General features: G+C 43.1%; 1 protein-coding gene and 1 pseudogene across 1 annotated transcript in view; both read right to left on the bottom strand.

The window, feature by feature from the left end:
* Eml6 (EMAP like 6) overlaps positions 1-12,085 on the bottom strand; it is a 233,400-nt gene that overhangs the window by 118,809 nt on the left and 102,506 nt on the right. The window contains 2 exon segments of the mRNA XM_055628808.1: positions 3,422-3,557; positions 6,344-6,529. Of these exon segments, the coding sequence (XP_055484783.1) occupies positions 3,422-3,557; positions 6,344-6,529 (322 nt within the window).
* On the bottom strand, positions 4,118-5,291 carry LOC129692446 (SWI/SNF-related matrix-associated actin-dependent regulator of chromatin subfamily E member 1-like; annotated as a pseudogene).

Here is a 12,085-nt window from a genome sequence, read left to right as displayed (position 1 = left end):
TATTGATGTATCTTTTAGTAAAGCTGCTGTTACTCCTAAACCAGATGTATACCCAAATCACCACACAGAGACTGGGATTTATCTAATTAACCTAGATCACAATGCTGGGCAATAATTGTTCCATCCTAAACCTCCAAGCCCACATAATTTCCTACCATTCAGACTTTACCCATTATACTTGCTTTTAGTGATATCTTAGGTCCAGTCCATCTCGTCATATAGTCCCAAGATCTCTCCTGAAGTTTCTCTCTCCCAGCTCTTGCTCCTCATCTGCCTCCCACTCCTTCCTGTCCTCTGATTCCTCCCCTCTCCCTCCTACTCCTTCCTCTCCATTGCTCAACATTGTGGCTGGTTGTTTTATTTTGGCATGTTTACATAAACTTGAGACAAGTGATGTTTAGAATAAATATCACAATGCAATGTCTGGATTGAAATCAGATAGTTTTCTGGGGGAGAGAAATCAGCATTTGAATGAACAACGGTAAGGTGTATACATTCCAAAAGAACATTATGCCAACAAGGCCTGGATGATCCTGGGGCCTGCCTGCCTTCTTTAGAGGGATGGTTATGGAGTTGGGGGTGAGGGAAGCTTACAACCTGCTGTCTGCGTCCCATGGCAGGTAGGGGAAAGGCTGTCCCTGGGGACCCACAGGTTTTGATGGTCTTGGGGCTAGCAGGCCTCCTCCAGAGGGAAGGTTATAGATCTGGGGAGGGGGCAGCTTGCTGCTCAACCCTGCAGGCTGTGACCCTCCAGCAGGCAGCACCCCTCCCCCCTTTTCTTAAGACAAGGTCTTGACAAAGAATCCTGCGTGGCCTCAAGGTCACAAGCTCCTTCCTCCACCTCCCAAGTGATGGGTTTACAGATGTACAGCACGTGTCCAGCTGAATACAACATTTCTGTGGTGAAATGCATGATTATTTACATTATATGGGCAGAAAATGGCTTTGTGCCAGTTAACATCAGGTTTTGTTGCCAAACTAGTCCTAAAAGCAATCTTTTAGTTCTAATTTGACTTTCAAAACCGCAAATTAAAGATTTTGGATGAATTCAGTTGCAGATTTATATAATCATGTAAAACTGCTGCTAAAGAAAAGTTGTTGAACATACAATTAGTGAAAAAAATTCTGTTCACTCACAAAAGGCATGAAGTTATTGGTGTGACTGAGGGACGGGAGTTCCCGTGACTGGGGGTGGTGAATCCTCGGGGTGTGAGGATAGCTTTCGGTAAGCTGTGGGGAGGGCAGAGCCCTAAGTCCGTCCTGTTGCTGTGAGTATGACACACTTGGCGAGCTGACCCATAGTCAATTTAAAGTAGAGGTGCTGCTCCTACTAGAAGCCAAATGCTTTAATTAGCTCAGAGCCGACTAGAAAAATGTAAGCGGACTGATGAGCAGTATCTCTCCATAAGAAAGTTGCATCGTTTTCCTAAATACAGGATTTTCCTTGGTTCATTTTAAAACTCTTTCTTCCTGCCTGACAACGAATTTGTCAGAAGGGGGAAGTGTATGGAAATTTTGCATTAAAAAAACTTAGAAATTGTCAGCTACATTTCATAAACCTAGAAGTCAACAGGAAGGGCGACAGATGTCTTCGCAGTTTGTGCAGCAAGCGAGATCTTCGGGTAAGAGCTCATGAATGCCAAGAAGTGGTGGTTCCTTGATTTTAACTCATTTTTAAGTTACATATATTTAGATAGTTACGTGTGTGTGTGTGTGTGTATGTGTGTGTGTGTGTGTGTATACACAGACGTGCACATCCATAAATGTGCACTGCCACAGTGTACACATGAAGGTCAGAAGACGACTTACAGGATTCAGTTTCTTCTTCCTAGCATGCAAGTTCCAGGGATTGGACTCAGGGAGTCAGGGCTGGCATCAGGTGCCTTTACTGCTGAGCTGTCTCACTGCTTCAATTAATATTTTCAGGCTTGAGAGTCAAAGTAGCAAGTGTGATGTCATAGAATTGGAACATGAAAATGCTCTCGCTGAATGTTTAGAAAGTCCTTTTAATAAAATGAAAATGAAAACAACCCCCCACAAAACACAGTCTTCATGGAAATGAAGTCAGCAGCCACTGTTACCCAAGAGCAAAAGGACAGGGAAAAGTTTATCCACATCAAAAGAAGTCCTTCTGAAGACAAATCCACTCATGTAGTTTTACATCCACACCGAGAGCAAAGCAATCCTGATGCTGCTTTACCTGAATCTGCGCCTCTCAAATGCAGTTTAGCTCCATTTTTGAAACAAGGAATAGGCAGAGCAGGTTAAGATTTCTCTGAGAATGGGACAAAGTGTACGGCTCTGCTGCCCCCTCTGTCCTGTCTGTACTATTCCTTCCCACCCTCTCCCCATCCTTGCCTCCCCCGCACTCTGCACATGCTCACAAGGCAGGTGAGTCTGCTGTTGCTTGGCTGAAGGGTTTTGGGTTTTTTTCTTTTGTTTTTGTTTTAATGTGGCTGTTAGGAAAACTAACTGGCTTCTACATATTTGAACTATTTCTGGATAAATTTACTCAGAACCACATTCTATGCTGGAGAACTTAAGGACCTTGACCTCCTCCTTTTGATGGAGTAAAGTGGAAACCAATTTCTAGAAGTTTCTATGAAGTCTGGTTTTAGGCAGTCATAGCCCCTGTAAGAGGGAACCAGCGAACGGCAGAAGGAAGAAGGTAGCCTGTCACACAAGATGAATCACACCATCCAGCGCACTGTTCAGCTGAGAAACTTAAAGACAAAGTTTGACTGGAAACAGCACTGCTTAAGGAAGATGGCCTGAAGGACACATAGTCCATGTTTTCTTCTTTCTGAAGTCTTCCCCAGCCAGCAAAGTGCTGCACGTGCCACAGATTTGTTTGCAGAGGCCGGACATCATCACATTTACTGACTATCTTGTCCAGAAATCCTTCATTCCATCACTGAAAATCATCTGTATCCTGGGAAACCACTAAGCATCTTTGCTGTAATGTAATCTGCCTTTGCTACAGGACTACTGCATCTTAGTGCCAAGCAGGAGCAAAGGTATCTATTCCTTCTTCAACATACTTTGGAGCTTGTGTTCAATATATGTAAACCCTGAAAGTCTTCAGGAATAAGGCAGATACAAACAGATAGAATATACAATTCACATATTTAATTCTTTTAAAAACTTTCATTTGCACGGGTGATATTTCTGCATGTGTTCTGTGTGTATGCGTAATACCCACAGAAGCCAGAAGAGGGCATGAGATCCCGGGACTGGAATTGCAGACAGTTGTACGCCACCACGTAGATGGTGGGAACTATACCAGGCCTTCCACAACATGCTCTTAACAGCTGAGCCATCTCCCCAGCCCTTATAGTCACTTCTCGTAGAGAAAAATACAAAACGTGACGCTGTACGTGACGCTCTTAGAGCATGTGGTATGTGCTAGTGCATACGTTACCTTTATATCCTTGCTCCGTCTCCCTGAGATCAATTTTGGTTATTGGTTTGAAGTCAGTGTCCCACAATCGTATACAGCCATCTCGCCCACCAGTAGCAAAGCCCTCTTCACAAGGATACATGCTAAAGATTCCAGCCTGTCAATCAGAAGAGGTAAAGCTCAGTCCTGCAATCCTTATAAATGCCACTGTTGCTGAATCGCTAGGATTAAAAATAACATACCAAAACAAAAGAAAAGCAGGTGCTGTTTTCTGTTGAAGTCTGACAGCAGACCAACGTCCTGCCTCTCAGCTAGATCCCAGTAATCACAGACCACCAGGAAGCAAAATAATTCCGTCAGCACATCTTATTTGATCACACTGTTACTGCCGCTGCCCAAAATGTCACTTATGGATGTCTTGGTTAAAGCAGACATAGAATCAAATTCCTGCCTTTGACAACTGGGCCTTCTAAAAAGAAGACACTACAAAGGTGCCACACTTAGGTTCCAAACTAGTCAAGAAAAGACACGGACTAGGGGCATGCACGCTACACCTTTCACAACCGTGGAGGTGGCTGAGACGCACCTCAACGCATCACTTCTGAGAAACTGAAAGCACAAACGGCACTGTATGGGCTTGCTCTGTACTATGGGATGATGCCTCTTTTTTTTTTTCCATTTTAAAAAGGTTTTAGGACACATAAAACAAGGCAACATTTATTCTTCCTTCTCGCCTTCTGTCATAGGGTCTGTGGGTGGCTCCTCTACTGTTGCACCGTATTACTGTCACTGGTCCCTCCTACGTCCAGGCTGCCAACCCCTCCTGACCACTCTCCTTGTCCTCAGGCGTAGACGTGCCTTCTTCACTGTTCTGCTAGCTCCCTGTCGTTTCTTCAAGGCGTGTCTCCTCTGTCTCCATCGGGATGTTCTCCTCATCTTCCTTCTCAGCTTTGTTCACCACTTGCTGTTCCTCGGGGACAATGCTGCCCTGACTGCGCTCAGCTTGCTTCACTGCCTCCTCCACTCTCTCCTCCTGCCCTCTTCCTCCACCTGTGCAATTTCAGCTGCAATTTTCTCCATGTCTACTTCTACCTTCAGACCGCATAACCTTATAAGTTCCCTGTTAAAGGGGTCTGTGCTTTCCAGGAATTTCCTCCTCTTCTCCTGGTGTCGCTCCTCTATCTGAAGAAGCTCAGCTTCCAGTTTCCGCTGATGAACCACTGAAGACTGGACCTGTCGCTTGGGGACCTGCATTCTAGCTGTTGTGACGACTGACCGCACATCAGGCATTGCACTCTCGCTGAGGATCTCACTGATGAGGCGGTGGTTTCTCTGGACACGGGCAGTGGCTGTATGCTTCACTGAAAAGCCACCATCTTAGTCATCTGGATCCTCAGCAGGCTCAACGCTCAGGTGAGGTTTTCACTTCTCCGTGCGTGACTGTCTCTATCGACTTTCTTCCTCTCATGCAGCTTTTGCATGACTTTTTGCATTAATATACGCAAGATATGCAGGAGATTAAGACAGGCTTTCATGGATTCGTTGTACCCTATCTTTTCCGCTTCATAGTCGTTTAAATATTCTCATTTTTCTTCACCAGTGAGATCTCATCGCATGACACCCATAATCTTGCCAATCTCCCACAACTGTAGGTCAGGGCTGGAAGCCTTTAACTGGTCCCAGAGCTTTCTGCTGTTCCTCCTGTAGGCCATCAGTGGCTTGGCTGGTGGCTTTGGAGGCTTTGGAGGCTTTGGGATTGTAGTGCCAGAGGATGCCATGACCCGGCTGTTGGTGCCCAGTTCCCTCCCAGCCTGTAGTAGTTGTGGGTGAGATGACTGTATGGATTGTATCCCACAACCCCTGGTGTGCTGGGCATTTGTATTGCAGGAGCTGGGGTTGGAGGTGGGGCACAAGATGGTCTTTTTGATCTTTTAGAAGATTAGGTTCTCAGTTGCTGAAGAATGAAACTGAGACACCGCAGCCGAAAAGGCACCCGCAGCTCCGGCTTCGCTTCCCTTTCCGATGACTCCCTTTTCATGTCCAAAATTCTTTGAATCTTTGGAAACGATTTTACTTGATTTATTCAAAACTGTTACAATTGCATTGCATTGACAAAGGATCCAGTGTAAAGACAAATTCATCACTGAGGAAGCTCACTGAATGAATGAAAATAAACCCTGACCTTTTAATTATTTTAAGAATTGTTTGGCAATAAAGCCAAGAAAACAGTTCACCTTAGATGACAAGGAAGGCTCTAAAGTAACTAAACTGCTTCACTGAGTTGTCTACGGTTTTCTTCGTGGTAAGAACAGTGAGCTCGGCATGCAGCTTAATGACCTGCCTCGGATGGGAGGCCCCGGGTTCAACCTCCAGCACTGAAGGAAGTAATGGCGAATCAATGTGAAGACATTAGGAGAAAGCATTCTTTACCTTGTTTCTGTTGTGCCCTGAGGGTGCTGAGAACGTCACCCCATCTCTGTGGGCAGTGAGTGCTCCTCGCCAGTGTTTAGAGCCCCTCAAGGCCTTACGCTTAATTCCCTTAAACAAAAACACAAAGCTTAGGGACCCCGTGAAGCAGGCTGGGAGGTTAGTGAGATCCCAGGACATTAGTAGTCAGCCTGTAATTTAAGAAGTGATGAAATGTTCTTATAGCAAACTACTACTGAAGATTAATACTAACCAGCCAGTTAATAGTTAAGATGAAGTCCAATTTAGTATGGTTTTTTTTTTTCCAGGTAATAAAAGTTACCTGAGAAATCTTCATGAAGGTTTACAGCTGTTTGGTGAATTCTAATTGTAAAGCAAAGGTAGAAAACAAGATGCTGCATGGCTTAACTTACTCAGTACGTCATCCCAAAGCTCCCTACGGGTATACCCACGCTGTGAGCTCCTTGAACAGGGCGGACCGAGGCGAGCCCTTTGCACACGCTCAGCGATACTCACACTGTGAGCTCCTTGAATAGTGCGGACTAAGGTGAGCCCTTTCCAGACGTAGATGTCACCGTTTAAAGCACCAGAGTATGTGATGTCTTCTTTGGCACATGCAAGGCAAAGGATAGTCTGAAGATCTCCTGTTTTGCCAAATATCCCTCGTTTTGCAGTCAGTGCGTTTCCACATAGTGTCCAAAACTAGGAAGTAATAAAATAAATATATTCCATGATACAATACCCCTGTATACATTCCATTACTGACATTTTCAGTAAGTTCACAAAACACACTTTATCTGAACTAAGCATAAATAAATTGTTTCTCAGCATCAGCGGGCAGCTACAAAAACTCCTACATCCCTTTAGAACCATGAGAAAAACTCATAATGGCATCTTTATACTCTAAAAACTCCAAAAATTCAAAACTTTGATATTTAATGGCATCATAGAAAATGACTCCGGTGTTCATAGAATGGAATTGGGCCTTTTATCAAACAAATATGGATGTAGTGTAAAAAAAATTCAGAAATATAGATAAGTATAAAAAAGACAAAACAAAACAAAAAAAGACAAGTGTGGAAGTGTATGCTATAATCTTAGCACTTGGGACGCAGAGACAGGGGACCACTGCACATTGGAGGCTAGCCCAGCATGCATAGCAACTTCCAGGCTAGCTAGAGCTACAGAACAAGGTCCTAGGATGCCATGCAATGTAATGTGTGTGTACATTAATGGATTGCATGAAGAAAAGTTGAAATTACTAATAACTTCATGTTAGTATAACAATATCTCACCTAGTCATTTTAATGGGATTCTATATTTCAAAATTTGCTTTATAGGCTTGTTGGTAGAGTTGGTTAGAACATGGTGACAATGAAAATAATTGCATTCTAACCAGTGCTACTTTTTTTTTTAACTACAGAATTGCCCACAAATGTTTCTAAACACAAGTGATATTTCCATAAAGTCACATAATTACCCAGACTTCTCAGTTTTATGTGCACAGATCCGTGGAAGATGACAAGCATAAAGCTTGGACAATATGTAGATGACAGCAGGGACACGACCAGGCTCTTACGGAAATTCAGCGTTTTTCCTTGATTCAGTTCCCGGTGTATGAACTGGTGTGGCCTGTGTCACGACGCAGCCCTCCCTGTCTCCAAATGTCTCCCACATCTGTTGTTTAATCTCTTAATACTCTTGAGCATAGGTTCAGACAGAGTCTGTTATTGTTTCCGTATGAAAATGAGGGGAAGCAGGCAGAAGAGGTTTACACATGAGAAAGCAGAGACCTGATCTCTGCTTTGAGAACTCTACACCCAAGAAAGAGGGCACACGAAAAACAAGCAAGGCTTTTGTGACAACATGTTCAGATTATACTCAAGGGACAGGATCAGTGTAAAGCTATGGGACCAAGTTACATTACATGAAATGAACAAGAATAGGATCCATGGGGCCAGGAAGTTACGTCACGTTTAGGAGGGCATGATTAGAAGGCTCTAAGGGGCAGGAACGTAGGAAAGAAAATCCAGTGACAACCCTGCTTTTTGGTGCCTGAGGGGGAGGAACAACGGTGGCCCTCTCAGAGTACAGTGGTGGGAAGGGTCTCAGCACGCGGGCTGCTCTGCAGACCCACAGCAACGATGAGGGTGTGCGCTCACAAGCAGAGGGTGACTTGTTTCTTTGGGTAATATTTCTGCAAAAACCTACTGCAGTAAGTATAAAAAGAATGAAAAAAATTGGAAGAAAGCTAATTAGACGCAAGATCTGGAAAACACTAACGCCTTAAATGTGAACTTTTTAGACAGAAATGATCACAGCTGCACAAACAGACTGAAGACCTTGCATCCACGGTTTCCTTGTGTGTGAAGACTGAACGGAGAATAACCTTGACTTGAGACAGGTACCTCTGGCCTGAGCTAAACAGTTCTACCTGATAACCACCAAAAAATAGAGGTACTTATCCCGACACCGTGGACAAACAAAATCACCAAACCAGATGGCTGTAGCACCTACATTTCAAGCTATCAAATAATTCTCTTAAAAAGCGTTTGCAAATGAATGACAGGAAAAAGTGAAAAGTTTTTCCCCCCTGGGGGGAAAAGGGAGAAGAACTTAAAATATTTTCTCTTCTTGAGAACAGCAAACAGCAGTATTTTAGGCTAACCATGTGCGGTTGAATTGACAAGACATCGCTTTTCTTCTCCAACCTCCGTGGGCAGAGTGTAACGCAAATATGGTTAAACAGGCAAGTACTTCGGGGTTTATCTGGCCAGAGATAGTCTCTCATCTTTCATTCTATGATGAGAGATTGCAGAAGGCTTAACATATTATCCCCAAATCTGTAGGCTTATTGGCTGCTTAGCCAATGAAGCAGACAATGCTCAGTGGCTCCTGTTGATTTACCAACAAGCCAAACAATGAAATTTACAAAACCAGGGAAGACTTTTTACCCTGGCTCCAGAAATTTTACACTGAAGGTTTTCTTGAAATGCAGCCTTTTGTTCTCAACTGTAATCATTCTTCATTTACTCAGGATTTAGGCAGAATCAAAAGTAAAAATAACTTATTATAAGCAATTTTAGCGAAAGAGATGGCTCAGAAGGTAAGAACGCTCTGCTCATGCAGAGGACATAAGTTTGGTTGCCAGCGCCCACACCCCCCCAGTGGGTCACAACCACCTGCAACTCCAATTCCAGGGGACTCAGGGCCTCTGCAGTCACCTGCACTCACATGCAAAGACACACAAATACACATAATTAATTTTGTAAAAAATCTTTTAAAAATGATTTCCTGTAGATTTATTTCTCAGCAGGATAAATAAGGGATGGCTGCGGCTGTGTGAGGAAGTCCAGGGAGCTGTGTGTCTTATTAGGAGGAAATGCCTAAATCCACTAAACAACTTTAACAGGAGGCCTTAGCGTTTGTGAACATAGCCCTAGGGTTTTAGCTGTCTTTGCTCTTAGAACTGATTAAAACATAAAGTAAAACAAACATGGCAGGAAACAGAAGGGAGTCTGGGGAACACTTTCCTTAAGAAGCTCATCTAGGTAGAATCTGGCAAATGTGGGCTTGGGAGAAAAGTAAGCCATAAGGTAGGCCATGAGAGAGGTGACTTCTCATTAGGTGGGCTACCTGGTTGCCAGGAGCTGTGCTTAAATCCTACATCTGGCAGCATTTGGTCCATTTTAGGAAAGGAGAAAGAAGTAAACCTTACTGTGGCCTTTCTGGTTCCATCATTCAATGGAACTCTTGATGAATTATGGAAGTAGGAGCCTCCATAGTCTGGGGCAAGAGGAAGAAACAGCCTTGAGGATATTATGTAGCCCATACTATAACACATACATGTATCAAAGAGGAAAAAGTAAGCAATACTCAGAATATCTTACAGTATATTAGATATTAGTATATCAGAATATCTTTTATTGGATAAAGTATATCAGAATATCTCAGAATAACTTATAAAGTATAGAAGGGAAAAGCTTGAGATCTTCCATTAACTCTATCCAGACTCAACAATCTAATGTTTAGTGATATTTCCTAAACAACTGTATATTTAGGGGGCAGATGTGAGGAGAGGGCATGAGTATGTGAGCATCCTAGGGAGCTAACCCCTCTCCTGAGTTGATGATGAACTGCTGACTGATGCAGCAGGCAGACATGAATGAGTAGGAAAAGGCAGCAAAGCCTATGGGTCCAATGATGTAAGCATGGCTCAAGGCCCCCACATGCTTCACTCCAGGAATCATGTTTAAACTAGAGGATAAACAGGACCAGATGATACCACGGAGAGAGAGGCTCATGGCTCTCTCCTGCTGCTGCTAAAGGCAAGGGTGTCTTTTTAATAATATTTGTCTGGAGGGAAGGGCATGCAGTTCATTTAGTTGAAGAGCTAGGATGAGAGGTGCCTCCCAGACTCAGAAAGACAAAGTCCGCATTTTCTCTCATACGTGGAACCTAGATTTAAGGTTTTATATTTGCATATGTGTACTGGTGGGTCATGAAACTGGAAATGGGGTCACAGAGAGGAGGAAAAGGTTATGGAGGGTGGATAGAATAGTGATGGGACTATATTGACATGTGACGAGAAATCAGGAAAGAGAGTTTTAGGAAGGAAAAGAACCAGTAGGGCAGGCAGGAGGCGTGGTGGGGAAGGCTTCAGGGGGAAGGAATGAGAATAAGGCATAATGACAAAAAGATCAGAGCCGTAGTAGACTAGACTAGACTTTCCCATGGAGGACACATTTTGAATCTTTCCCAGTATCAGTAAATAGCCATCTCAGTGATGCCTTACGGTGGGTATTACAGCATCGTAAGAACGCTGCATGTTTATTTTAACCACCAAGGTTAGCTGGGCACTCCCAGGTTTTCTTAGCTCTGTAACTGGGAAGTTACTCAGCAATGACTCAGTCCTTAGCTCACATTTCTCACAAGTCACATGGGGGAAACTCCAACTTATTAAAGTTCTGGACAAGAAGGGATCGATATTTCTAGAGCTATCAATAAATACTGCCAAATTTCTGTTCAGAAAGACTAAACTTGTCCCTTCCACGGTCGGGCTTAGAAGCGGCCCCTCACTGAATCCCTGTCAGCACCAGATATAATGTAAAAATCATTTAAACATAGTCAATTATTTTTAACTTCTTATTCTCTAAGAGTTAGCATTTTCACCATTCCCATTTTTGTTGTTTATATGTGTTGTCTAATCTATGGATTTGTCAGGGGTCTATATATTTCATGAATATACTAATATCTACGATGATTGCCCTTTACACTTGCTAGTGTGTGGTTCTGCCCGGGGGAGCAGAAATACAGAGTATATTTTAATATTTGTGTATCTTTGTTTACTGGATTATCATTACAGCTTCTCTCTTCACTTATATGCAGAAGAGGGCCTTTCCACAGCCTGTAGGGAAAAGGTCCTCTGAGATCTAGGCTGAGCAGCGCTGTTTTAGAGAAGGTGGCCTTTCAGGTGCTCTGTCCCCTGAGGCCGTGTGCCACACTGCAGCAGCCCAATGAGCTCTTTCCAACCGTCTGACAGTGTTTGGTTGATACCTTCAAACTTTGTAGTAAAGAAAAAAAATGGAATATATGCATATGCTTTGTAGCTGTTCGCTTGGTCTGGTTTGCTTCTGCCCCCTGGTGGGCTTTGCACAACTTGTAACTCTATAAAACAGGAAAAACGAGGTGGGTTTTTGTCTGTGTGGGAGGGAGTCTATGAGCTTGTGACCTCTCGTAAGTTCCTCCTTTTATTGCTCTGTGTATCACCCACACTTGTTCTCCAGTCTGGCAGACTTGGAAGCAACCATTTCTTTTAAATCACCCAGGAAAACACCATACTCCTCTAGTTATCTATAGCTTTCTTAAATATCTCACACTTTTAATTGGCTTAGAATTTGCTTTTGTGTATAGTATAAAGCAATATTGAACTCCGCATTCAAATAGTTTTAGGACTAAAATCAAATAATGGTTAGAGACACTACTCTATCCAAAACTGTCTACAAATTGTTTACTTCCCCACTTAAAAATTTTATTTATATAATTTTAAATATAACTTCTAACATGCATTTGTAAATAGTGCATATTCTTCCTCATTATTAGTTTTTATCCTGAAGTTCTTGATTATTTTCATTATCTTATTTATCCAGATTAATTTAGATGGGAGCTATGCTTCAGAATAGCAAAACAATGACAGTCAAGTGGAATCCCCAGCCGGCAGCTGGACAGGAAGCTTGGTTCACTTAGTGCTACACTGAT

This window comes from Psammomys obesus, unplaced genomic scaffold (genome assembly GCF_907164565.1).
Source record: "Psammomys obesus unplaced genomic scaffold, mPsaObe1.curated_primary_1811, whole genome shotgun sequence".
In the NCBI taxonomy this organism is placed as follows: Eukaryota; Metazoa; Chordata; class Mammalia; order Rodentia; family Muridae; genus Psammomys; species Psammomys obesus.
This window is presented reverse-complemented; position numbering and strand designations above follow the sequence as displayed.